At 37.1% G+C, this 26,361-nt stretch overlaps 1 protein-coding gene across 1 annotated transcript in view; it reads right to left on the bottom strand.

Moving 5' to 3' along the window:
- Positions 1–26,361, bottom strand: part of LOC108290095 (glutamyl aminopeptidase) — a 91,839-nt gene that overhangs the window by 27,803 nt on the left and 37,675 nt on the right. Inside the window, exons 7-11 of the mRNA XM_017509812.2 lie at positions 24,685–24,819; positions 22,815–22,880; positions 17,876–17,941; positions 17,583–17,734; positions 6,282–6,361 (exon numbers count right to left, since the gene is read on the bottom strand). Coding sequence (XP_017365301.1) covers positions 6,282–6,361; positions 17,583–17,734; positions 17,876–17,941; positions 22,815–22,880; positions 24,685–24,819 — 499 coding nt within the window. The remainder of the gene's footprint in view (positions 1–6,281; positions 6,362–17,582; positions 17,735–17,875; positions 17,942–22,814; positions 22,881–24,684; positions 24,820–26,361) is intronic.

Raw genomic sequence — 26,361 nt, 5'->3', positions numbered from 1 at the left:
AAAAAAAAAAAAAAAAGTGGCTTCTTGGGATGGAATCTACTCCTGGTAAAGATGCTGTGAGCATCTTGAAATGGCAACAAAGGATTAAAAATATTCCATAAATGTAATTAAGAAAGTACCAACAGGGTTTGGGAGAAGTTCTAGTGTGGGTAAAATTCTATCAAATAGTATCGCATGCTGCAAAGAAACCTTTTGTTAAAGGAAGAGTAAATTAATGCAGCAAACTTTTTTTAAGAAATTACCGTAGCCACCCAAGTCCACCACTCTAATCAGCTAGTAGCTGTCAACACTGAAGCAAGACCCTTTATCAGTAAGGAAGATTACAACTGGCTGAAGGCTCAGATGATTGTTATCATTTTTAGTAATAAATTATTTTAATTAACATATGTACTTTTTATACATAATGCAATTGTACACTTAGGATGCTACAGAATAGTAAAAAATAACTTGTATATGCACTGGGAAACCAAAAAAATTCATGTGAACTCACTTAATTGTGATATTTGCTTTATTGCAGTGGCTTGGCACCAAACCTGCAGTATCTCTCAGGTATGCCTGTGGCTTTAATGTGTAATACACAATGAACAGGAAATGGGAAAAATGCAACCCAGTTATTGTGAAGAAAGATTATAATTAGCAATAATTTTGGTGGTTGGAAAAAAATAACTGCAAAGGAGAATTGGGTACTGAAGATCTGTCAGTGTGTCTCCAGTGTGCCCAGGGAAGTAGGTGCCAAACTGAGCTGCAACATGTGTTGTAGGCTATTTGACAGATCTGGTCCTACAGAAAACAGTGTATGTGACAGAGATCTGTTAGTTGTTTACCACATGGTTCTTTTTTCTTCCTGGGTACAAAGCTGGACTCCATCTATTAGCCTTCCTTGCAGGACATGCCTGAGAACTGGCTATGCAATGTGGACAGAAGGCCACATACAGTGGCTTATGCCTCTAATCCCAGCATTTTGGGAGGCCGAGGCAGGCGGATCACCTGAGGTCAGGAGTTCAAGACCAGCCTGGCCAACATGGTAAAATTCCGTCTCTACTAATAATACAAAAATTAGCCAGGCATGGTGGCACGCACTGTAATCCCAGCTACTAGGGAGGCTGAGGCAGGAGAATTGCTTGAACTCAGAGGCAGAGGTTGCAGTGAGCCAAGATCGCACCACTGTGCTCCAGCCTGGACAACAGAGCGAGACTCTGTCTCAAAAAAAGAAAAAAGGAAAAGAAAAAATGTGGGCAGAAGTAATAGATGCAGGGGATGGTAGAGCCACAAGAAAGAAGAAGACAAGATTTCTAGGTTATTATTTGATGGAGAGCCACCTAAGAGAAATGGCAGTCAGGAATACCTCCTTTAGACTGTTGTATGAACAAGAAACATTTATTGCACCAGGCCACTATTGATTGTCTCTAAAGTGTAATAATTAGTTTCACCTGGCTAATGCAACATATCACACTATCACAATTCAATGACATCTGTAAAATAATTAATCTACCTAACCTTCCCTTAATTCTTACTAAGTAACTTTCTTCCTAGAAGGTAATACCTAATTAGCTGACATGAGTATTCTGATTCACTATCTAGTATATTTTAACTGTGTAAATTAACAAATTAGCATTCTTAGTTAATCTCCTATATGTTTGGTTTAGATGAGTAAATCTTCCAAGACTTGGTTGACCAGGGCTGAACTGACAAATCGAGTTTCTAAACCAGCAAAACTGAGCCCATAATCATCCAATCAAAGCTTGCGCATTCCAGGAGGCTTAGCTTGAAAAAATGAACAAAGTGCTGCCCTCTTTGTCATCAAATACAAAAATATATGCCCATCATTATTTTGATATTAAATATTTAGATATGACTATCATAGATGTTTAGTAAATCTTATTTCTATGATAAAAACTGACTGGACAGTCTGGATAGTCCAAACCATCCATAGGACACCCTCAAATCTGGAAGTAAAAGTTGCAGAAACAGCTATCACAGAGTCTATACCCCTTCCCAGACCTTAGACCTCTCCCAGATCCTATGCACTTAGAAATGTCTTTTTTAAAATATTATGTTTTAGCCAGATTGGTTACCTGATACCATATGACAACCTTCAATCATTTTAAATGTTAGAAAGCAGTAAATTAAATGCAAAAAGGTGCCTGTAATTCCAGCACTTTGGGAGGCCGAGGTGGGCGGATCATGAGGTCAGGAGTTCGAGACCAGCCTGGCCAATATGGTGAAACCCTGTCTTTACTAAAAATGCAAAAATTAGCTGGGCATAGTGGTGCATGCCCGAGGTCCCAGCTACTCAGGAGGCTGAAGCAGAAGAATCACTTGAACCCAGGAGGTGGAGGTTGCAGTGAGCCGAGGTCACACCACTGCACTCCAGCCTGGGTGACAGAGAAAGACTCCATCTCAAAAAAAAAAAAAAAAAAAAAAAAAAAAAAAAAAGAAAAGAAAAAAGGTAGTATGCTACTAAATGTAGATGCACTAACAATAGCCAAAATCGCAGCTGATACTAAAAGATAGAGACATAACTAAAATATATGCAGTTAACCTGTAAAAGGACAGCAGTCTGGGGCAAACAACACTTCATTAAACGAAGACTTTCTGAACTCAGGATATTCGTAGCACCTTGTAGATAATAGGGTAGACAGGGGACAAGAAATATGTTTAGTTTGTGTCATCAAGAAGCTTATAATTTAGTTGAGAATAAGAAGAGAGAGCACATGAAGCTTAATAAGAGCATATGAAGATTTTGTTTAAAATACAAAATAATACTAGGAATAAGGACTGATGAAACTGACAGCATAATATATACAATAGATAATGACAGGAGAGATTATTCAGGGTATTTGGAGTAACCAGAAAAGGTTTTGTGATAGAGTTTCTCTTCTTTTGTTAGAAATTATGAGTTTACTTACTGTTTTGATGCCTAAAATAGCACGTACAATAGAAATGTAAATAAAAGACCTTGGAGAGAGTTCCACTGTTGCCTGAAGAATTTCTAACTCATGAATCATCAAAGAAACCAAGAGGAGGGAGGTAGGACTGGTAACATGAGCTGGTTGCCCATTTAGTACACTCAGGACATGTTCGTCATCCATGCTCTGAGTTGAGAGCTGAAGATGTCCTCAAACAGGAAACAGGAACTTATTGCATAGCCTAAAAATGGAGCAGGCACTTTGAAGTAGAAAAAGACCTCTAGTTTGCTTCTGGCTCAGTGACCAGTCATGATTCTGAAGTTTCAAATAAAGGCAGATATGTCATCAAAGCTCTGTGACTATCAGCCTCTTCATTTATTTGTTTATTCATTCTTTATTCAATAAACAATTATTAGATGCTGCTATAGATCTAGAACAATAACGACAATGAATAAGCTCCATTTCCTCAAAGAATATTCTGTGGAGAGGGGAGACACAGATAGGTCAATAGTTAGAACAAAAATGTGTGAAGTGTTGGCTGGGTATGGTGGCTCTTCCCTGTAATCCCTGCACTTTAGGAGGCCAAGGCAGGCAGATCGCAAGGTCAGGAGTTCAAGACCAGCCTGGCCAACATGGTGAAACTTGTCTCTACTAAAAGTACAAAAATTAGCTGAGCATGGTGGTGGGCACCTGTAATCCCAGCTGCTTGGGAGGCTAGGGCAGGAGAATCACTTGAAACAAGAAGGCAGAGGTTGCAGTGAGCCGAGATTGCACCAGTGCACTCCAGCCTGGACAACAAGAGCAAAACTCTGTCTCAAAAAACAAAAAACAAAAAAACTGTGTGAAATGTATTAACAAAGGGATATGAAGGAGTATGAGAACTCCCTGCTCTTTCACTTTCACAGTCATGCGTTCTGTTCGGAGCACATGTCCCCTCTACATCCAGTCAATTCTACCACCCGTTTAAACTCTGCCTTTAGCCTCTGAACTCTCAGCCCAGACATTTTTTAGAATTGCTTCCTGAACCCCAAACCTAGGCTGATGATTTTATGAGTGCTTTTGGTGATCTGCATTGCCACACAGGCACTTAGGACACAGCATTATATCTGCCATCAAACCCATCCCTAGACAATCGCCTACACAAGGGTTACGATTGCATTTTTTTTTTTCATTTTTTTGCCCAGCACTATCTCTGTTCTTACCTCTGTGTCTGGCATGTAAGCAATACATGCTTGAAAGAATTAATTTAGTAAGTAAGAATTAAATTCATTATTCCAAATATTCTAAGAAGTACATAACACATAGTAGAACAATGTCTATTGTGAACTCTTGAAATGTATTTTACAAAGTACTTGAGTAAGCTTTAGTTATCTGAAAAATTCACTTGTATGGAAACCTCATTCCATGAAAGTGCTGGGTGAATTGTATTAGGGTAGATGAATTATTCACGCTTTCAAACATGTAAACAGTAAATCAAACAGCTGCTGAGACATTCTTCCAATCCTCAATTAACTATGGTGACCAATGAGGAAAATATTTAGTAATAGTTAAATCAAATCCACTGAAAACCTACCACTGGAATTCTAAACTTCTTATTGTGCCTTTTATCAGTGCTGTTACACATTGTTAAAAATGTCTTTTTTTTCTGTCTTCTCCATTTTTCCTTTGGCAAATATGCTTATGAATAAGAAAATGGTCGGAAGAGCACAAAATATAGAGGTTGGCACTCAAACATAGCATGAAATACTAAGACAAAGTGGCATTGATCTGGGAATTCTGGAAAAATTGAGAATTTTTTTTTGCCCACAATGTTACAATAATTATTAAAATAAATAAGCAAGAGAAAGTTTAATAGCAATCCCTGTGCAGAAGGGCTTCAGAAGGAGTTTTACCTCTATAATAACAAAGCTGGTAGTTTGTAGTAGTAATAAAAAATCACAAAAATGGTTAACAATAAACGTTTTCTTAAAAGGCCCAAAGGTGGAAAAAACCTGCTGGATTCACAGAAAAACTTATACACAAATGTTTATAGCAGCATTTTTCATAATAGACAAAAGGTACAAATGATCCAAATATCTATCAGCTGATAAATGGATAAACAAATGGTGGTATATCCGTATCATGGGATATGACTTGGCAATAGAAAGGAATGAAGTACTGATATATGCTATATCATAGATGAGCCTTGAAAACATTATGCTAATTAAAAGTCACAAAAAATACTGCATATACACTTTTATTTATGTGAAAGGACCAGACGCGGCAAATCTATAGAGGTAGGGAATACATTAGCGGTTTCTTAAGGGCTGGGCATATGGGAGGCTGCAGGCATGATAGCTGAAGGGTATGGGGCTTCTAAACCTGACTGTGGTGATGATTACACATATCTGTGAACATACTAAAAACCATTGGATTGCGCACTTTAAATGGGTGAATTTTATGGTATGGGAATTATATCTCAGTAAAGCTGTTCTTAAAAGGCAATCTACCGTAAAAAGAGTAAAAATTTATTGGCCAGGAGAAATCAAACCTCATTAATATTTTAAAATATTTTATAGGAGCAACTAGGCATATGTAAATAAAGAATGAGTAATCTACTTTTATCCTCAAGAAGACACAAGTGAAAGTCCATACTAAATGCTAGTCTGAAACCAAGTCCTCATGAAATGGGGCAAAGATGAGTCTCGTTTGTCTTAGAAAAGAAATAGTTTTGAAACACCAAAACAAGTAAAATGAAAAAAATATATATAAAAAGAAAGATTCTTCTGGGATTGCTAAAACTTGCCTTATCTATTATTATTTTTTCCTCAATCTGGATAAGGTCTACTTGTTTTTATATAACTCTAACATTTTTCAAGTAAGGAAAAAATAAATAAATGGAGATAGAACACAAATATATTTCAAAAAATGGTCTAATTTAATGGGAGCATTAAAAAAAACCTCAGGCTTATCACATAGCAGTGTAAGAAATTCAATGGCTTACTTATCTGATACCAAGAAAAAACAAAAAGGAAGGAAGCAAGGGAGGGAGGGAAGAAAAAAGGGATGGAAGGAGAAAGGAGGGAGGGAGGGAGGGAGGGAGGGAGGGAGGAAACTTACACATTGATCTTCCAATGGTTAGGCAAGTGACTCTTCTCCTTTGGATATGGATATTTATTATTGTGTCAATCATGATAAATCATTAAAAAGAATATCTCAAGGTAGAAAAGTTGTCATTGTAGATGAAGATTTGGAATCATCAATAAATTATTTAAGTGATCACTTAGCTGGAGTTTACAAAAGTTCCAGCGTTACTGTTGCATCTTTGTCCTTATATTAGTTTAATGTGGTATATTAATTCAAAGAAGAAATAAATAAATTGTTAATATTTACCTTCTTTTTCTGACCTATTAAATAATACACTGCTTGATATATCATCTTCAGTCCATTTAACTGGAATATTCCATGTATAACTAAAATATTTTTAAAAGAAAAATTTTATTACGAAAAGATAAAATTTTGAGTAAAAATCACTAAAAAGCAATAGACAAATATATTTTCCTTTTAAGTGATTACCTAATGCATACTATACAATTAATGTAGTTAATAACTGTTCTCAATTTCTATAAATCTATAAAATTTAGAAATTGCATCAAAAATTAGCTAAGCATGAAAAAGATTATTTCAATAAAATGTTTTGGCATTTTAGAATAAAGACATGACATAAATTGCACAAATATAACACATCTTATTACAATATTGAACATTCACACACATAATTGCACACAGTCTAATATGTTATCATTTTCATCAAGGAACACAAAACATTTTTAGAAATTAAAAGACAATCTGTAAACTCTGTGAAGGGAATAACACATTTTAGAAATTACGTTGAAATTCTACCACCACCACCATCCCCTAAAGCTTCTCACAGTCCCCTCTAAATATCCCCTATTTAGAAATAGAACTGGTGTGCTCACGGGAAGAATCATCAGGTGAGCATGTTTCAGGAGTTTTTAGTGCTTCTCTTTAGCTACTTAGTATTTTCTTGCAGAGTGGGAGTTAACTTTGTATTTTGATATACACACAACAGTTTCCTCTTGAAATCTCATAAAAGAGGTCTTAAAATATCTTTTTGATGGTTTGTTCTTATATCATCTAATATCAGAAAATGCAGATCTGGAGAGAGGGTGAATCTATATACCATTGACTGGTTTAGGTTTCAACTCAAAGTTGGCTTATCTGTCAACATTCAATTCCCTAACAGAGAATCAGGGTTATCATTTCTCTTTTTCAAGATATAACAAAATTTATGTCATTCAAGGGGAATATATTTTTGCTGTATATATGAAAGAAATAATCCTTTGTTTTATAATTATTGAAGTGTTTTACAGGATTGAGTTTTTTTATTAGCTCATTTGAAGCATTTTATTGCAGTAGAATGTTTTTGGCTATACATTTCACAAAACCAACACATAAATTGCTTCTTGGGCCCTGTAGTGGACACTGTCAGTGCTTCCCCATTATCTCCTTGGATCCCTTTGTCTTTTTTTATTTTTAGTTTTATTTTTTTGAGACGGAGTTTTGTTCTTATTGCCCAGCCTGGAGTGCAATGGCATGGACTTGGCTCACCGCAACTTCTGCCTACTGAGTTCAAGCGATTCTCCTGCTTTAGCCTCCCAAGTAGCTGGGATTACAGGCACCTGCCACCACACCCAGCAAATTTTCTTTTGCATTTTTAGTAGAGACGGCATTTCACCATGTTGGCCAGGCTGGTCTTGAACTCCTGACCTCAGGTGATCTACCCACCTAGGCCTCCCATAGTGCTAGGATTACAAGCATGAGCTACTACGCCTGGCCCCCTTTGTCATTTTTGTATACCCTGGATCCCAGTGTGCTTTCTCTGCCAACAACCAGTACTTGGGTCTCTCTGACAGAGGACTGCCTTTCAGCTGCCTGAGCAAGGAAAGCCAGAAGTTCCTGGAAATTTACAACCTTCTGGATGTGGCCCTTAGCAATGACTGACATGTGTGAGAATGTTTCCTGCCCCATCCATCAGGAGTACTCTGAAGTATGATCTGCGCTGGCTCCAGGACTTTCCTGCAGGACTGAGTCAAAGTTACCCTCTTCAGGACCTGCTTCATACAGCACCTTTGCTGGGTTTCCTTTCCTTCTCTATACCACTGCCTCCCCCTGCCTCAACTCTGATCTTTCCTGGAAACACCACCTAACAAGTCACTTTCACGCACATGATCATCTCAGGGTCTGCTTTTAGGGACACCAGACTAAGAGCCTTTGCAGCTTCTCAGAAGACAGACAAAGAACATTCCAAAATGCCACATCTTACTTATTTATCTCACTTTCACTGCTCTGCTGAATTGGTGTTGCCATGTAAACTAACATTTTATGCTTCCTCTTCTTTCCCCAATGCCAATCTGACTGAAACAACAGAGCAGACAGTGTCTGGATGACCTAGGCGTACAGTTAAGATTTCCTGTTTTGACTATCCTCTCTAAAACATGGCCTCTGGGACTACATCGGACCTAAAAAGGGCAGAAGATATTCTCCTAAGGTCGTGTACAAAAATACTGCTCTGAGGCCTTTAAGAGTATCATAAGATAAAAATTGATTGAAAGTTGAGACTATATAATTTTATAGTTTTAGAATCACAAAATCTAATGTAATTTAAGCTGAGTAAAATGATGGATTTGAGAGTATAAAATGTGAAGAAATGGAAATTACATAAGTGAAATGATTGAGTTTTCTATATATTATCTAAAATTCAAGAGCATCAGAATTCTTTTTTATAGATATAATTCACTATCAAAACCAGGTAAGAGGTTCTAGCAGTATGAAATATGGCCAATCTAATTTTCTCTATGGAAACTGACTCTGATTGCCCCAAGGTGACACACTTACTCCCATTCCCTCTGCCTGTTTACATAGAGTGACTATCAAAGGCACATATGCTTTCCTGAGACAGACATCTTGGAATGAAGATGTGAAACTGGATCACTTCTAATGATGGTTGAGGACATGGTGTTAATAATTTATACATGGTGAGCCACCTGAATTATAAAGAGGTTCTAGTAAGTAACAATTCTCTAATCTTGGATCATTTAAACAGTGAGAAAATATTTAGAGAAGACCACTGAACTCACAGTACAACTTAACTGGCCACGCTGTCTACCAAACAGGAACACATCTGAACAGAAAGTAGATGGATGTTAGGGTTGGGGAAAAAGCTAATTCCTTTCTGGGTACATGAGGCATTTATTATGATCAAATTCTTCTTTTAAATAAAGAAAAATCCTTTTGCTATAGTGTCTCTTTCTTATTTGTGCAGGAGCTACTATTGATTTTTAACAAGATTTCTCAACAGAGAAGAACACATTTCCTAAGTTCCTTTTCCTATGCATATGTAACTTTTTAAAAAATAAAAATAGAACAAACATATTGACTTTATGATAAGCAATCACAAAAAAATCATGCAACTATGAGTATAAATAAAAAGAAAATAGTATCTGAAGGTGGAAACTGAAAACAAATATGAAATAAAGTATAAATGTTAATATAGTTCTATGTTCTAAGTCTTGGTGAATAAAATTTTAAAATTTATTGTTACAAAAAGTGATTTTTATACCCTGATGATATATTTAGTTCACTTGGCAGTAAAATTGTTTTGTTTGTGTGGAGAGAAATTTGTAACCAAGAAGTGGTTTTTAAAAATTCAACCCCATTAATTTAAAAAACCTCTTGGTTTAAATTGTTGACTGTCTTAGGCTTAACAAATTAATGGATACATATGAGAGGAAATAACAGTTACTGGGAAATTTTCCCAGTGGAAGTTTATTTCTCAAGACAGAAATACATTTAAAATTTTGATATCCAGAGGCCCCAGCAGTATCAAATAGTTAATCGAATTTGCAAGAACACAAAACAGTAACTATAAAAGAAACACTTTATAGTTGTTAACAGAACAATCACAAAGATTATTCTATGATTTTTGTAGTTGAATTATCACTGAAAATAAGTCAGATATATGTTTCAATTCATGTATCATGAAGAGGGAAAAGTGAAAAACAAAGGTTTTCTCCACCATCATCTAATCTTTCCTTTCTAAAATAAAGGTAAGAAGTACACTTACCTTTATACTTCAAGGAATATACAGACACTCCCTGAAGTGACCTCATATTGGTCTAGGTAGTCAAACTTTCCTTTGTTCTGGTGTGACCTACTGATTTTCAGAACTTGCATAACAGCAGGATACTCAGTTTCTCTGAATGTCACTTAAGTGTGGGAGGCTGGGTGTCTGAGGTTTCCAGGAAGAGAGGCCAGAAATGGGCCTCAACAAAGTAAGCACAATGGCTTTCTCAAGACTTCTCTAGTTCAGGTGTCAACTGGCATGTTGGAAGCAGCTAAGTTTTAATAATTCTGAGAGTTCATCATTCTCTGATGCCTTGGAAAGTCAAGTGCTTCTGCAATTTTAGTTTTTGGAAACATCTGAGTGTGCTGTAGTGTGACTTAATTTTTCAAGCTCTGAATTGTAAGCCAGAAAACAGCCTCTGTTACCCACCTTATACAGTACACATCATGAAATGAGACTATAAAGATCTTTCTGTTCTGAATAAATACAGCAACGATCACTATGATACAAGATGAGAACGATATTCTAAGGAGATTGTTCTCTGCCAATTCACCTGATTGAATTCCTTGCATGTTGTTTTTTAATTAGGAATATTAGCACAACAAAATCTTCAGAACATCTGCCATGCCCTCCAGCCCACAGCCACTCTCTTAGTCCAGGCTTATCGTTTCCATCAACTCTCATGTGGGCTGCTCATTGCAATATTGTCCTAACTGGTCTCCCTGCCTCCACTGCTCCCCCAGTGCTTACGATCTATGATCAGTTCTCCACAGTGCAGCCAGAGGAGAACTTTGAAAAATATAAATGTGGCTGGGTGTGATGGCTTACGCCTGTAATCCCCGGACTTTGGGAGGCCCAAACAGGTGGATCATGAAGTCAGGAGTTCAAGACCAGCCTGACCAACATGGTGAAACCCAATTTCTACTAAAAATACAAAAATTAGCTGGGCATCGTGGCTCACGCCTATAATCCCAGCTACTCAGGAGGCTGAGGCAGGAGAATTGCATGAACCTGGGAGGCGGAGGTTGCAGTGAGCAGAGATTGTGCTAGTGCACTCCAGCCTGGGCAACAGAGTGAGACTCTGTCTCAAAAAAAAAAAAAAAAAAGAAAGAAAGAAAGAAAAGAAAAATATAAATGTGATCCTGCCAATTCTCTTCTTAAAATCCTTAAATTTCCATACTATTTTCCAAAATCTTTAACATGGTCTGCATACCTGGTCCCTGTCTTCCTCTTCATCTACACCTCACATTGCTTTTTTCTCAGTCGCTCTCTGCTATCCCATTTCCTGGAAACAGACTGCCTGGGTTCACATCAAGCCTCCATTATTTACACTGTGTGACCTTGAAAAATTACTTAATCAGTTTTGCCACAAATTCCTCATCTACCATAAAATAAATACATCTGAAGTGCTTAAAATAGTGTTAAGTGTTATATATCATGTGTACAAGATATTGGGGCTTTCGTACATGTTGTAGTTTCCGTTATTTTGTTTTTCTGGTTTTTGTGAGACAGTCTTACTCTGTCACCCAGGCTGGAGTGCAATGGCATGATCTCGGCTCCCTGCAGCCTCCACCTCCCTGGTTCAAGTGAGTCTCCTGCCTCAGCCGCCCAAGTAGCTGGGATTACAGGCATGCACTATCATGCCTAGCTAATTTTGTATTTTCAGTAGAGACAGAGTTTCACCATGTTGGCCAGGCTGGTCTCGAACTCTTGACCTTAATTGATCCACCCACCTCAGACTCCCAAAATGCTGGGATTGCAGGTATGAGCCACCACGCCCGGCCATAGTTTCTGTTTCGAACATACTGGGCAGCCCATTCCCCACACCAATTTGCTCACCTGAACTATCACATCCTCAGAAAAGAAAGTCTTCTGGAACCCTCCCTACCCTACTCCACCTCCTGCTTCCCTCTCCCAATTAATTGAGGCTCAGCAAATCAGTGGACTCAAACAGTAAGAGAGAATAATTACTATGAAACTTTCCAAATGGAAACTTGCTTGATAAAGGACATGTTTTTAGATTTAATATCTGAATATTCTAGTAGTATTAAAATTCATCAATCTAATTTGCTAGAACATAAAACAGTAACTACAAAGGAATCAGTTTAGAGTTATTAAATACTTTCTAAAACATCTTTCTTTGTTATTCTAATTGCTACAGGGTAACTGATCTTACAATAATTTACATATATGACTATAAAATAATGTCAATGAAGTCATAAAGAAAGAGAAAAAGAAGACAAAGGGTCTCTTCAGTGAGAATCAGGCAGTGGAAATTAGAGGACAGCTGGGTGGGAATGGGTGAAAGATTCTCTCTACTCCAACCAAGTATTCAAATGTTGAAAGGGTGCAATAAAAACTGGGCATGGGTGAAATGGGAACACTGTCCAGGGAACTAGTGATGTACTATGTTGCCAGGATCCATTCTAGGAGGGGCTCAGCTGGGTAACCCGGGCTAGGAAGATGTCCCCAGAGTGGTACATCCCAGCTCCTGGGGCCAGGCCCAGGGCAGGAGTTCCTGAGTTTCTGAATTTGTTTCCTACAGATGGGAGCTGCTGGCACCCAAGAAATATATACAAAAATAACAATTTAGTTACGCAGAAATGTTTATAGTATTAAGAGTTTTGTACAAGTTGTATTCATGCAGGTGTGATAAGTTTTGAAATCCTCAGCTGTGCCGTGCATGCTTTGTCAGCTTTTACAATACATCAAACATTTTTTAAAAGTGGAGGTCAGGTGCGGTGGCTCACACCTGTAATTCTAACACTTTGGGAGACCAAGGCAGGAGGATCTCTTGAGCTCAGGAGGTTGAGACCAGACTGAACAACCTTTTCTCTAATAAAACTTCTTTTAAAAATTAGCTGGGCATGGGGATAAGCACCTGTAGTCCCAGTTACTTGGGAGACTGAGGTGGGAAGATCACTTGAGCTCAGGAGATCAAGGCTGCAGTGAGCTATGATTACACCACTGCACTCCAGCCTGTGTGATACAGCAAGACCTTGTCTCAGAAAATAAATAAAATAAATAAGTTTGGCAAATTAGGGAAAATGACATGGTGGAATTGCTTTAATTGAAGTACTTAGAAAATCTTAACTCAGTAGCCATATTTAAATGTCTAGAAAAATCCTGTTAAGGGTTTGATTTTTAACATAATTGAAAATGTGCAAGAAATTGGATATACTAAATTTGAGTTTCAATTGTTGGATTCATAAAGCATATAAAAATTTTTAATTAAATTTATAAATCTGCTTCTTTGGGTGTTTAGATGTTTGTGTTTTGAATTCAATAAAATTTTAGCTAGTGGTGTTTAGAAGAATTTGATTACATTTATAAGTTTCTTGTAAGTAATATATCCTTAAGAGGACTTGATTAAGTTTGTAAGTGCTGTTTAAATGCTCAGGAGAATTTAATGTGTGCAATTTGTAGATAAATTCATCATTAATCAAAAACTTAAAAAGCTAGTGCTGAAAAACCATCTCCTTCCCCACCCTTCCCACAGACCAGCCCCGCTCAGAAGCACCCTATTAAGTGATCTGGTTTTGGTGCTTTTGTAGTCTAATCATACTTTAAATGCCTCTGTTGTTTTATTTAGACAATATTTATTGACTTGCCCATTGAAAGAGGGCGATTGAGTTTATATATATTACTTTCTCTCCCATTTCTCTTTTAAACATAAAACATAATAAAATTATTTTTGGATTTTCTATAGTTTGTAATTGCACCTCTAAATAATATACTCACACTACCATTTCTTGCTTCATAAATTTTAGTCTTAACTACTCTCCTGACTTAAGTGAGGATATCCACTGGAGTACTGATAAATGTTTAATATCCAGTTCCCAGATGGGCAAAAGATAGTATTTGCTCATTTCCATGTAATACTCACGAGCACTTTCAAGCCACCAGCATGTCACTGACAAGAAAACGTGACTAAGCTGGGAAGACAGCAGCCATTCCTGCACACCACTGAATTAGCACTCCAAGACTTTCTTCCTGCCTTTTCTGCCTCTTCCACATCCTTTTTTCTGTCAGGTGCTTTTTTCTTATTACAATATCAAGACTTTATATTTGCAATTTATTCTGCCATCATAACAAAAATGTTTCCATTTTCCATTGAATGGTTATAAGGTTAAAAGTCAATACATAATATTTATGATATTATAGTATGTCTATGGTATATAGTGCTGGTCAGGGAGTGAGGGGAGTTCTCTTTCTTACTCCGTGGTCCAATGTCATGGCCCCTGAGCCACTTAAGTAAAATTTCTCCAACATCAGAGTCTTTTCTTATACTGTATCAATGGCATAAAATCATTCTATCCGCTTCATATTTTTGGGTTTTTTTTTAATATAAAGAAGAGAGGTTTAATTTACTCACAGTTTTGTATGACTTGGGAGGCCTTAAGAAACTTACAATCATGGCAGAAGGGGAAGAGGCACATCTTATATGGCGGTGGGTGAGAGAGAGCAAGCAAGAGCAGGGAAAATGGCCTTATAAAACCGTCAGATCTTGTGAGAACTCTGCTTCAGACTTTTGGATCATAATTTTTATATAGACTTTGATTTGGGCTTTTCTAATTTTCTTTTTTATAATTGACAAAACGGAAGGGCTTTCACCAAATTCTCAAGTTTTTTCAACTTCCGAACCACACTGCCTACTGGAGAGAAGTTCTCTTTTTCCTGGAGAACACCTACCTCAGCCCCAGTCATCCTGCTCTTACAGGTTCTTGTAGCACCCTGAGCATTTCCTTTCATGGAGTTCCTAGGCTGGATGGACTGGTTCCTGGATCTCATGTCCCATGTGTTTCATTATTTTAATTTATTTATATCCTCCCTTCTTTTCTTTCTGTCTCTTTCTCCTCCAACCCGTCCTAAAGTGCAGCCTTAAGTAACTTTCTAAGAAGTATTATGTGGAAATCATTTTCTGAGGCTGCATTTCTGAAAAAGTCTTTACTGTACTTTCACACTTGGTTTAATTTTACTGGGTATAGAACTAGAGGTTGAAAATATTTTTTGCTTTAATGTTTTGGAAGCATTGCCTCATTTGCTTCTTGCATTCAGGGTTGATGTGGAGAAGTCTAGCACCACACTAGCTTATGTCTTTGTTTTCTAAAATTTTGTGAGGGTGTATCTATGTATGTTTTTGGTTTTTGGTTTTTCCTTTTTGTACTGTGTACTAAGTGGGGTCTGTTCATCAGAATGCTTGTGTCTTCTATTATTTATTTGATATAATTTGTCTTCAAGTTTCTCTCTTTTCCTTTTAAAGAATGCCTATTGGCTGCGTGCAGTGGCTCGTGCCTGTAATCCCAGCATTTTGGAAGGCCGAGGTGGGTGGATCATGAGGTCAGGAGATCAAGACTATTCTGGTCAACATGGTGAAACTCTGTCTCTACTAAAAAAATACAAAAATTCACTGGGCATGGGGCTGCATGCCTGTAGTCCCAGCTATTTGAGAGGCTAAGGGAGGAGAATCGCTTGAACCTGGAAAGCGGAGGTTGCAGTGAGCCAAGATCATGCCACTGCACTCCAGCCTGGTGACAGAGTGAGATTCCATCTCAAAAAAAAAAGTATGCCTATTTAGGCCAGGCATGTTGGCTCACACCTGTAATCCCAGCACTTTGGAAGGCTAAGGCAGATGGATCACCTGAGGTCAAGAGTTCAAGACCAGCCTGGTCAGTATGGTGAAACCCTGTCTTTACTAAAAATACAAAAATGAGCTGGGTGTGGTGGCATGCATCTGTAATCCCAGCTACTCAGGAGGCTAAGGCAGGAGAATCACTTGAACCCAGGAGGCAGAGGTTGCAGCAGACTGACATCATGCGACTGCACTCCAGCCTGGGTGACAGAGTAAGAATCTATCTAAAAAAAAAAAAAAAAAAAAAAAAAAAAAAAAAAAAAAAATAAAAAAACAAAAAAAAAAAAAAAAAAAAAAAAAAAAAAAAAAAAAAAAAAAAAAAAAAAACAGACAACAAAAAGGACATCTATCTGTCGGGCGCTAGACTCTCCATATTTGTCTTTTCTTTCATATTTGCCAGCTTTATGCGTGTTTGCCCTATGTTTTTGGAAAATTTGCCAAGTATATTTTTAGTTGATCTAGTAATTCTTTTGACAATCAGAAATTTAACATTTCTGAGTTATTTTGTGTTCTCAATTTGTCCTTTCTAACACATTCTGCTCCTAGTTAATGGGGGTAATAGTTCTTCATCTCTGAATATCTCATACATGGATCTTATAGAGTCAGGGTTTGTTTATTTGTTCACATGAAATTTTAACCTTTTATGCTTCCAGATTTTTTTCATCTATCTTGTGATCTTTGTCATTCATATTTAGGAATGAATTAAATTGATTCTTGACGGCTGATATGTATTCTCTTTATTACCAAAAAGGGAGATATATATATGTATGTGTGTATGTATGTGTGTGTATATATATGTGTGTATATATATGTGTGTGTATATATGTGTGTGTATATGTGTGTGTATATGTGTGTGTATATATATGTGTTTGTACATATATATACACATACACACACACACACACACACACACACACACACAGCCACCTAGGCTGGAGTGCAGTGGTGCGATCATGGCTCACTGCAGCCTCAAACTCCTGACTTGAGATGACTCAGGTCATCTTCATACCTCAGTCTCCTGACTAGCTAGGTCTACAGGCATGAACTACCATACTCCAGTGCCTTTTAAAAATGTTTTTGTAGAGATGGAGTCTTGCTATGTTGCCCGGGCTAAAGGCAGTTGTATTTTTGAAATCAGTTTCTCTGCTGACTGGGAGCTCTGTGCATGTATGAGGGGTACCGTCAGCCCCAGCTCAACCATCCTGCAAAGGCCATAATGAGGAAGGCTTTACTCTGGGAGTCTCAACCAAATGGAAATCCTTAGCTCTCCTCTACTGTTCTAGTCAATTTCTTTGGGAAACAATCCTACTGTATTTTTGCCTGGGGTCACTGCCAGATTTCTGAGAGCTCGTACAGAGAAAGAAATGGTAGGGGCAGAGAGAAAGTAGGCGTGCGGGGTGGTCCACCTGGCACAATTGTCCTGAGTCTAGACTTTCAATTCAGTGCCCTGTTTTCAGCCTCACTTCTCCCTCTTTCACTTCAGTCTTTATGTTGACACTGAACCTAGAACCCGTCTAGGGATAAAGAAGCTCCCTTATTATAATCTGGTTGTATTTTCCTCAGTCTGTATTTCTGCTTCTGCTTTTCTTCTTCCAGAATTCTGTGATGCATACTCCCCCTCCCCTTTATTTTATTTACTCTTGTAGGCTTGTTTCTTTCGGTACTTCCATTCCTCTCTTCAGCATCTGTGAAGAACAGGACATGGATGTGTGCACTCTGCCCACCATTTCAAACCTGGAGATCACTCGGCTATTTCTGAATCCCTTGTCACCCTAACGGCATGTATCACTCATACATGTATACTTATGTATCACTCATCCATCATATACTCATGAACAGGATATAAACGAATGACCAGTATTTCTGCCAAATTTCTGCTTTTTTTTTTTTTTTCAAACGCATTATAGAGCCTTACCCCAGATCTGAAGGAGGCTGAGAAGGATTCGCTCTTGAATCCAACAGAAAGCGTTTCTGTGTAACATTCTTCACACCATTCACATTAAGCACAGGATAACCCATCTGTCTGGTCCAGGTGTCCATTACCTCTTTCACTGGTAGCCTACTTGCCTAAGATTAGAAACAAAATGGAGATTAATTAATTAACAAATATGAGAAAATAAAAGGATAAAATAGTAAGATTAGAAAATAATTGGTAAGCCATTTGTAAATCAGACAAAGAACTATTTGGGGATATATACTCTTGCTTACCTCTTCTAGTGCTGCCCAAAAATCAGCAGTTTTTGCATTCTTGAATTTGTATTTTTCCAAGTACATCTGTGTGTAAAAGATAAGTATATTAGAAGTCAATGTTTGCTTTTCTCATACTTTCACGAGATGAACCGGACCCCTGCTACTCAATTCTACCTCCAATGCACAAAACCAGCCATAGACAGAACGTACATGAATGAGCATGGCTGTCTCACTGATATTCAAATTCCATATAATGTTCATGTATCATAAAATATTCTTCTTCTTTTGATGTTTCGACCATTTAACAATATGGAAACCATATTTAGTTTATAGGTCTTAAAAGTATATATAGGGATGGTGGGCTAAATTCGACTTGCAGACAGTAGCCTGCTGACCTCTGCTCTAAGGAAATAAGTACACAACCTTTTGAATAATAATAATGATGATGATGGTGGTGATGGTGGATGAATTGAGAACAGTATTCACTGTAAGGCGTAAGTCTTCACTCTTCAAATATTTTAAAGTATAAGTCTTCTAGATTGAAGCCTCTCCCTTTTGGCAATTTTCTTTACAAAACCTCTTTCTGTATGTGAGTTTTTAAATATAGTGTGATTTATCCCCAGAAAAAATTCCCAGTCTTTTAATCCCATAACTGGGAGCCACTTGGGGTTTGCCAGTAAACTTCCCAAAGTTCCTGCTGTATTACTCCTCTGCTGCTTTCTAGAATTGACCTGAATGAAAGTGGAGGTCTTTGATAGAAATGGAACCATCTTCAGTGTTCTTAATGTTAACATTGCACATATCATTTTCACTCTAAGTTGCTATAATTTTCAGTGGGTGTTGTACCTAGATCATGTTACCTTCTAAATTCCTCTTCTCTTCAGGCATAGAGATAAAACAGCATTAGTAGGACTCCAAGAAGCCTGGAAGAGGAGTGAAGCCACTTTAGAATGCTGCCTCCCTATTTGTTCTTCTGGTTAATTCACTTCTTGGCACTACCACCAGAGGGCAGGCAAAGGAAGCGGAGAAGCAGCAAACTTTTTTTTTTTTTTGAGACGGAGTTTCACTCATGTTACCCAGGCTGGAGTGCAATGGCGCGATCTCGGCTCACCGCAACCTCCGCCTCCTGGGTTCAGGCAATTCTCCTGCCTCAGCCTCCTGAGTAGCTGGGATTACAGGCACGCACCACCATGCCCAGCTAATTTTTTGTATTTTTAGTAGAGACGGGGTTTCACCATGTTGACCAGGATGGTCTCGATCTCTTGACCTCGTGATCCACCCGCCTCGGCCTCCCAAAGTGCTGGGATTACAGGCGTGAGCCACCGCGCCCGGCCCGCAAACCATCATTTTAAAGTTAGCATAATGAATTTGTGCAATTCATTACAGAGAATTGCACAAATCATTCATCATATCTTAACAAAATAATTGAATATTTTGTACATCAAATGTCTAATATTTTTTAAGTAATAAAAATTGAATACTTGGTATAGTAATAATTGTAACCATAGCTATATTTTAATGGCAATTTCTATTGAATAGTATCTTTTAAAATTAATTTAGGGGAGTTTGTGTACTCACAATGTCTTGAGCTTAGGAACATGCAATCGTGGAACTAGAAGGGACTTTAAATATTATTTAATAGGACTCCCACATTTTGAGGTGAAGGGAACTGCTCCCCCTAACTACTTGGGTCCCTTCAGAGGTAGAGAGATTTGCCTGAGATTACGATGAGGAGAATTCTGAATCCTGGGTCAGTGTGTGTGGTTTTCATCACTGTTCTTATTGTTACTGTTTTTGAAATTGCAGTCTCTTGCTTCTCATGAACCAGAGGCTGAATGGACATTTTTGTAATCAGCATATTAAGAGGTACTAATTTTATATTGTCTAGATTAGTGCTTCTGAATATTCTATATGAAGACACTTCCCTCTTCACCTTGAATAATCATGTAGTCATTCAAGTCAAAATTACTTGAAGACTTAGGTCATAGTTCATCATCAGTTGGAGCCAGTGAGCACAAAAGGAAAGGAACAATGTTTCTGTTATTTGTATCCCAGGAAGGGAAAAGATGTTTTCCAGCTGAGCCATTCCTATCTTATCAACAATATTACTGGTACTAGAAGAAAAAGAAAGGAAGGATGTATTTCTCAGTTTCTATTTCATGACCACATATTCCTATGAATGGCCCTTTTTTTATTGTATCTCTAATGAACAAGTACACCCTTAAAGATTTTCCAGTTGATAATTTTACTCTTATTTCCCCCATCCTGCACCTATTTTGCTGTGTGAGGTTGAGTCTGGGGCAAGGTGATGAGCATGAAAGAGAATAGACAACTGACTACCTCTAGATTTAGGGCCATGCCAGGTTAGCTAAGAGAGAGTCACTTTGGGCAGAAAGTTAGTATTTGCAACTGAAATACCTTGCACTCCAATTCATAGGCTGTAGGATTTAAGGGCAACAATCGTAGAGTGATGATGGCAACTCAAGGAGGATATTGTTGGGATGCTCAAACTATGTGAACTATAGAACTATGTTCCAGTTGGTTTGAAGGTTTATTGGATGTGGCCTATATCGATTATATACTTTCAGATATTAGCTAGTGTTTGAAGATTGAAGGAAAATAATGTTTGGGTATTTTTGTGTAAATTCATTCCATAGCACTATAATGGTATGAAATATTAATATCAATTCTTCCCAGTTCAGTTTTTAGCACCATCTGTGATCACATTTAGAGTAAAGGAAGACTTTTAACTTGAGAATTATTAGTTTTAGACAAAACTGTTTTTTTAAAAAAAATTATAATATGGATACTGGGTTAAAGGAAATATAACAGTTTTATTGAATTATTAGGATAGCTATTCACTTTTAAGGACTCTTTTTATACTTTCCTATAAAAGTTAATATGAAAGATTATTTAATTTGAAGTCAGCTCCAAAGATGCCAAAAGTATGTTATTTATTAATTACAATTTAATTTAGAACCAAACTATACAAATCAAATTTTAACTTAATTTTTGTAAATTAATTTTCTTTATTTCTACGTTCTGTATAATTTATTATAGACTATTCACTCATTTAATTGTTTAATAAACATTTTCAGGATGACTTAATACGTGTAATTAAACTAGGCCCTGCAGTATAGGCAAAGATATAGAACACAGAATTCCTGATTAAAGATGCTTACAATGGGCCGGGTGCAGTCGCTCATGCCTGTAAATCCCAGCACTTTGGGAGGCCGAGGCGAGTGGATTGCTTGAGCTCATGAGTTCAAGACCAGCCTGGGCAACATGGCGACACCCCATTTCTACTAAAAATACAAAAATTAACTGGGCATGGTGGTGTCTGTTATCTCAGTTACTTGGAAGACTGAGACATGAGAATCGCTTGAACCCAGTAGCCAGAGGTTGCACTGAGCCAAGATCATGCCACTGCACTCCAGCCTGGGAGACAAAGCAAGACTCTGTCTTAATAATAATAATGCTTACAATGAGAGAAGACATGATAAAATTGAAATTTGAAGCCTATGGAAAAGTTACAATATGTTCTCATGTATGCATAAACACAAGCATATAGCTTCTCTCTTCGCACCTAATATCTCTACAAAATATTTTACTAATAGACAAAGGGTTAAAATATACTAATATACTTCCCAAATTTCCTAAATCTTGACTTTATTTCTCACTGTAATAATCACCTAGGTGTTTTACTATTGGATAGAAGGGGGCCGTTTTCTTTTAGAGTAGTGTAGAGAGGGCTAAATGCCACTTAAGAAGGCTAGGTGGGAGTGACATCTATGGGAATGGTGAACTTCTCCCGAGGAATCACATCCAGAAGAAGTACTTTCCATGGCAGCCAGCAGGGGGCATTTCTCTGACCTGTTTTCTGCTCTCTGGGATGGAGACCATCAGCACTGCTCCGCCTGACTACCTAGGTCATCACAGTAGGCAGGATGGAGGTGGAAGGGAAAGAGTAGGAAGAGAACTTCACTTCTAGGCTGGAATGGGGTCAACCTGCAGAGAGGGAAGTTATAGGACACATTGCAGCTACTTCAATAAAATTAAATATAAAAACAAACCTGGGACGACTGGCATGTCTGTGAGAACGAAAATGAAACAGAAACATCTCCTGGAGTAATATGCTTAAGTGGGATGTGTGAAATGCTTCAGAAAGTTTATTGTCATTTCTGTTACCAAAAGGAAGTAAGCCTCTTTATTCATTTACTCCACTGTAATAAGCATATTAATATTGATCTTTTCTAATCTAGTAACAAGGGAAAAGTCTTATACTCAGTATAAGGGATGACCTTTATAGATAGATTTTAATGTTTATATCATGTTGCTATGGAAATAATTGTATTCCCTAAAATCCATATAAGCCCTAACCCCCAATATGATAGTATTTAGAAATGAAGCCTGTAGGAGGTATCACATTGAGATGAGATCATGAGGCTGGTGCCTTTATGATGGAACCAGTAAAGAGACACCAGAGTGTGCGCTCTCTCTCTTTCTCTCTCTCTCTCTTTTTTTTTTCTTTCTCTCACACACAGTGAGAAGTCAGCCATCTGCAAGCCAGGAAGAGAGACTTTACCAGAAACTAAATTGGCCAGAACCTTGATCTTAGACTTTCCAGCCTCCAAACTGTGAGAAAATGCATTTCTGTCCTTTATGCCATCCAGTCTATGGTATTTCCTTATGGCAGCCCAAGCTGACTAATGCACATGTAAGGAGTATCAAAAATAACTAAGTAATCTGTTTCAACTTCTCCATGAGACTTCTGCTAAATGATCATTACAGATACCATGTAGGTACTCAATTGGATGTAAAATCACCTTTTTATCTTTTGCTATGTTATCTGTGCCTGAGTAAAGAGATTAAAATGGAAATTATCCATATCTTAACATTCACCAGCCATGTATCAGTGTAGTTTACTTTTGGTATCACTAAAAGTGATAAATCATACCTGACATCCTTTTTGAAAATTCTCTGGTTGTATCCAGTCTTCAAGCATTCTCAAAATGGAAGCTCCCTACAATGGGGAAAAAATGACAAATGACACTAATAAAGGCCATGTACGGAACAACTATCGGTTACTACTATTGCAACTAGTGTTTCATGATCATATTTGTGAGATTAGTTCCTTAAAATGATTCTGCTAAATTATATGGCTCTGTGATTTTAGGATGATACATAGACACAGCCTTTGTATCTATGCTTCAAAAATAACTAAAAGGTAAAGAGAAATTGCTAAAACGGACATCATTTCAGGGACTTCAGATTCACATAATTATTGCACTTCCCCAAATAAACCAGCAGATGGGGCTTTCTTAATGAAAGAGAAATAACAGTAGTCTGAAAAACCAGGTTCTTTGATGAATAAGGAAAGTAGTTTCAGGGTAAAATTCTGCCAACTTATTAAATATGTTTTCATACTTAAAAATAAGAATTAGCTTTAGCAAAAGGAAGTACATAGACAAGGAATTATCTAGTCAAATAGCTTAATATACATGGATACATCATTTAGGCATACAATCTCTTCCGAGTGGTCTTATTTGCTTTTCTTTCATCTGAAGAATGATGACCTCGGCTCTGTACCTTCTTTTAATGTGTTACAAGATTAGTACTGAAATGCACAATTTATAATATTTTAAATCAATTTTCAAGTAACTGAATGAAGAAAACATTGCCCCCCACCCGTTAGTTGTTTACTGTAAATTATTAGGCATTATAAATTAATTTTGTACCTATTTAGAAAGCTAAATGCCTAGAAACATTTCTGTATCTTGGATGTAATATCTTCAACCCGAGAAGTATCTAAGACTATGGGGAAAAATGATTCAATAAATTTAAATTTTTCCCATGTGAATAATTAGAATAGGCTTTAAGTGGACTTGAAATTTTCATTTTAATATAAATATAAAAAGAATCATAATGTAAAAGAAAAAATGAATTCAAGAAGCATGAACATACACTATGGGAATCATATGAGAGGGAAGGTCAAAAAATATGATGCTACAAATTTCAAATACTAATACATAGAAGTTGTTTTCACTCAAGTATTCATTTTAATAATTATAATATTTTTGACTCAAATAATATTTTAGGTATCACTCACGATAATAAAATGTATTCGCTTGCAGTAGCTTTTGAGCACCTCAGTGTAGTGGGAAAACCATGAGAAGCTGAGGTAGAAAATGACTAAAATAAAAATTTAAATTATGTTACATACAGATATGGAATATATTTGAAGGAGAGACTATATGAAATATTATGGGACAGAATGTGTCACATAAATCTTGGAGTTATAGATTTTCAGCAACTTTTCATAAAATGCTAGTGGAGAAAAAAGCCTCATCTACAATATGCTAACAAAATAATCTTTACATCTTCTAAAAAGGAATACAAATATTTCCTTCTGAGTTGGATGTAAATGTTTATTGCAAGCACTAAAAGGTTATACTAGAAAGGCTGTGCACATATGTGGCAATTCCTGTTGACCACATAGAAGAAAAGGATTTATTGTGTTTTTAAAAATCAAACAATTTGAAATGTGATGCTTAAAGTCTAAATATTCAACTATCAGAATGAAAACAACTATAAACAAATGTGTAAAGAGAAATTCTTAAACATCTCTTTTAAAATCCTGTGACAAGACCAGCACTAAATTCCACCGAAAAGCATAAACTATTGAATATTCAGCACTCAGAATAAGTTCTACACTGTTTTCCGAAGCTCACTGGCACAGTGTGTTCATTCTTACCATTCTTAGGCACCTACTAAAAGAAAAGTCACTAAACAGGAAGGCATTCAAAACAATGCTCTGTTTCCCCCACCTTGCTGTAGGATATTCCGTCAAAAACAGATGTTATTTCAGCAGGGGTTGTCACGGTGACAACAATTGGATGTGAAGACATCAAAGAATCATCCTCTTGTACAGGTAATACATCTTCAAGTAACATTTGGTCACGCTGAAATGACAGAATGAGCCAGAGAAATATAGTATGTCCTTTTTTTTTTTTTTTTTTTTGAGATGGAGTTTCTCTCTTGTTACCCAGGCTGGAGTGCAACGGCGCGATCTCGGCTCACCGCAACCTCCGCCTTCCTGGGTTCAAGCAATTCTCCTGCCTCAGCCTCCTGAGTAGCTGGGATTACAGGCACGTGCCACCATGCCCAGCTAATTTTTTTGTAGTTTTAGTAGAGACGGGGTTTCACCGTTTTGACCAGGATGGTCTCGATCTCTTGACCTTGTGATCCACCCGCCTCGGCCTCCCAAAGTGCTGGGATTACAGGCGTGAGCCACCGCGCCCGGCCTTGTATTTCCTTTATACTAGTTCATACATTAAAATACCATATATAAGAAAAATCAGAGGAAAATAAACATAAATGAGTCAAATTACTTAAACATTAGGTCTTCAAATTAATCACATTTGGTACTGATTGATCTGTGTTGATTTCATTTCCTTCTTCTACTTATATCTCCTTTTAATTTTTCCCCAGATGACAGGCCAAGAAGACATCAACTTCTGTGAATTCTGCTTCTGCTACTTCTGTGTGACTTTGGACATGTGCCAAACTTTTCAAGCTCCATTTCTATATCTGTGCAATGGGGATGATGACATCACCCCACAGATTTGGTCTGAGAATTAAGTAAGGCAGCATGTCATTTTGCCAAATATATTGATGTTCAGGGTTTGTTTTTTTTTTTTTAATATCAACTTGTTATTGAAATTTGGTTGATTCATCATTAAAGAAAGAAAATATTAGCTTATCCTTCAGTTCTAATCACCTCTTGCTTCCCTCTTAGGTTTTGTCAGGAATAGAGCGGTTGACAATCCTAGCAGTATTGTCAGACTTCCTGGTTCAAAGCGCAGTCTTTCTACTTTCTAGATATGTAAGTTTAAGCAAGTTTCCTCACCCATTAAATAGAAGTAATGATGGTCACTACTTTTTTGAACTGTGCACAGGATTCAATGATAAAATTCATGGTTAGTACTCAGCATAGTAGCTGGCACAGAATGAGAACCTAATCCATTAGCTGCTATAGTTATTTGGATTCTTAAGCACTAAGATTCTGAAATCTAACTCTGGTAAATTTAAAAAGTTAAAAAATTTCACTGGCTCTACTTAATTAAAAATATTTCCAAAAGAGGAGTATGCTATGTTAATTTACATTTTCCAATTCTGCAGAGTGCATTTATAACAGGAAAGGTACTACCGACAAATGATGACTGCCAATCAAGATAATTTTGACTTGGATTTTGATTTTTGTTGACTTAGGAAATTTAGGTATAGTGAGTAGAAAGAATCCTTTTCTCAGTGTCAAGAAATTTGACTATACCAACTGTGTGTGTGATTTTGGATTTTGTTACTAGCTATCTCTGTGATATTGGAAAGTTATATTATTTTCCAGGCCTTCCGATTTTTCACCAGTGAAATGAGGGTCCATGATTGTAGTATTTATTGAACTCACTTATAAAATATCTTATTTATCTGACCCTTCTATACACAAG

This window comes from Cebus imitator, unplaced genomic scaffold (assembly GCF_001604975.1).
Source record: "Cebus imitator isolate Cc_AM_T3 unplaced genomic scaffold, Cebus_imitator-1.0 Scaffold17, whole genome shotgun sequence".
Classification (NCBI taxonomy): domain Eukaryota; kingdom Metazoa; phylum Chordata; class Mammalia; order Primates; family Cebidae; genus Cebus; species Cebus imitator.
Note: the sequence above shows the minus strand (reverse complement) of the source record. Positions and strands in the feature narration are given on the sequence as shown.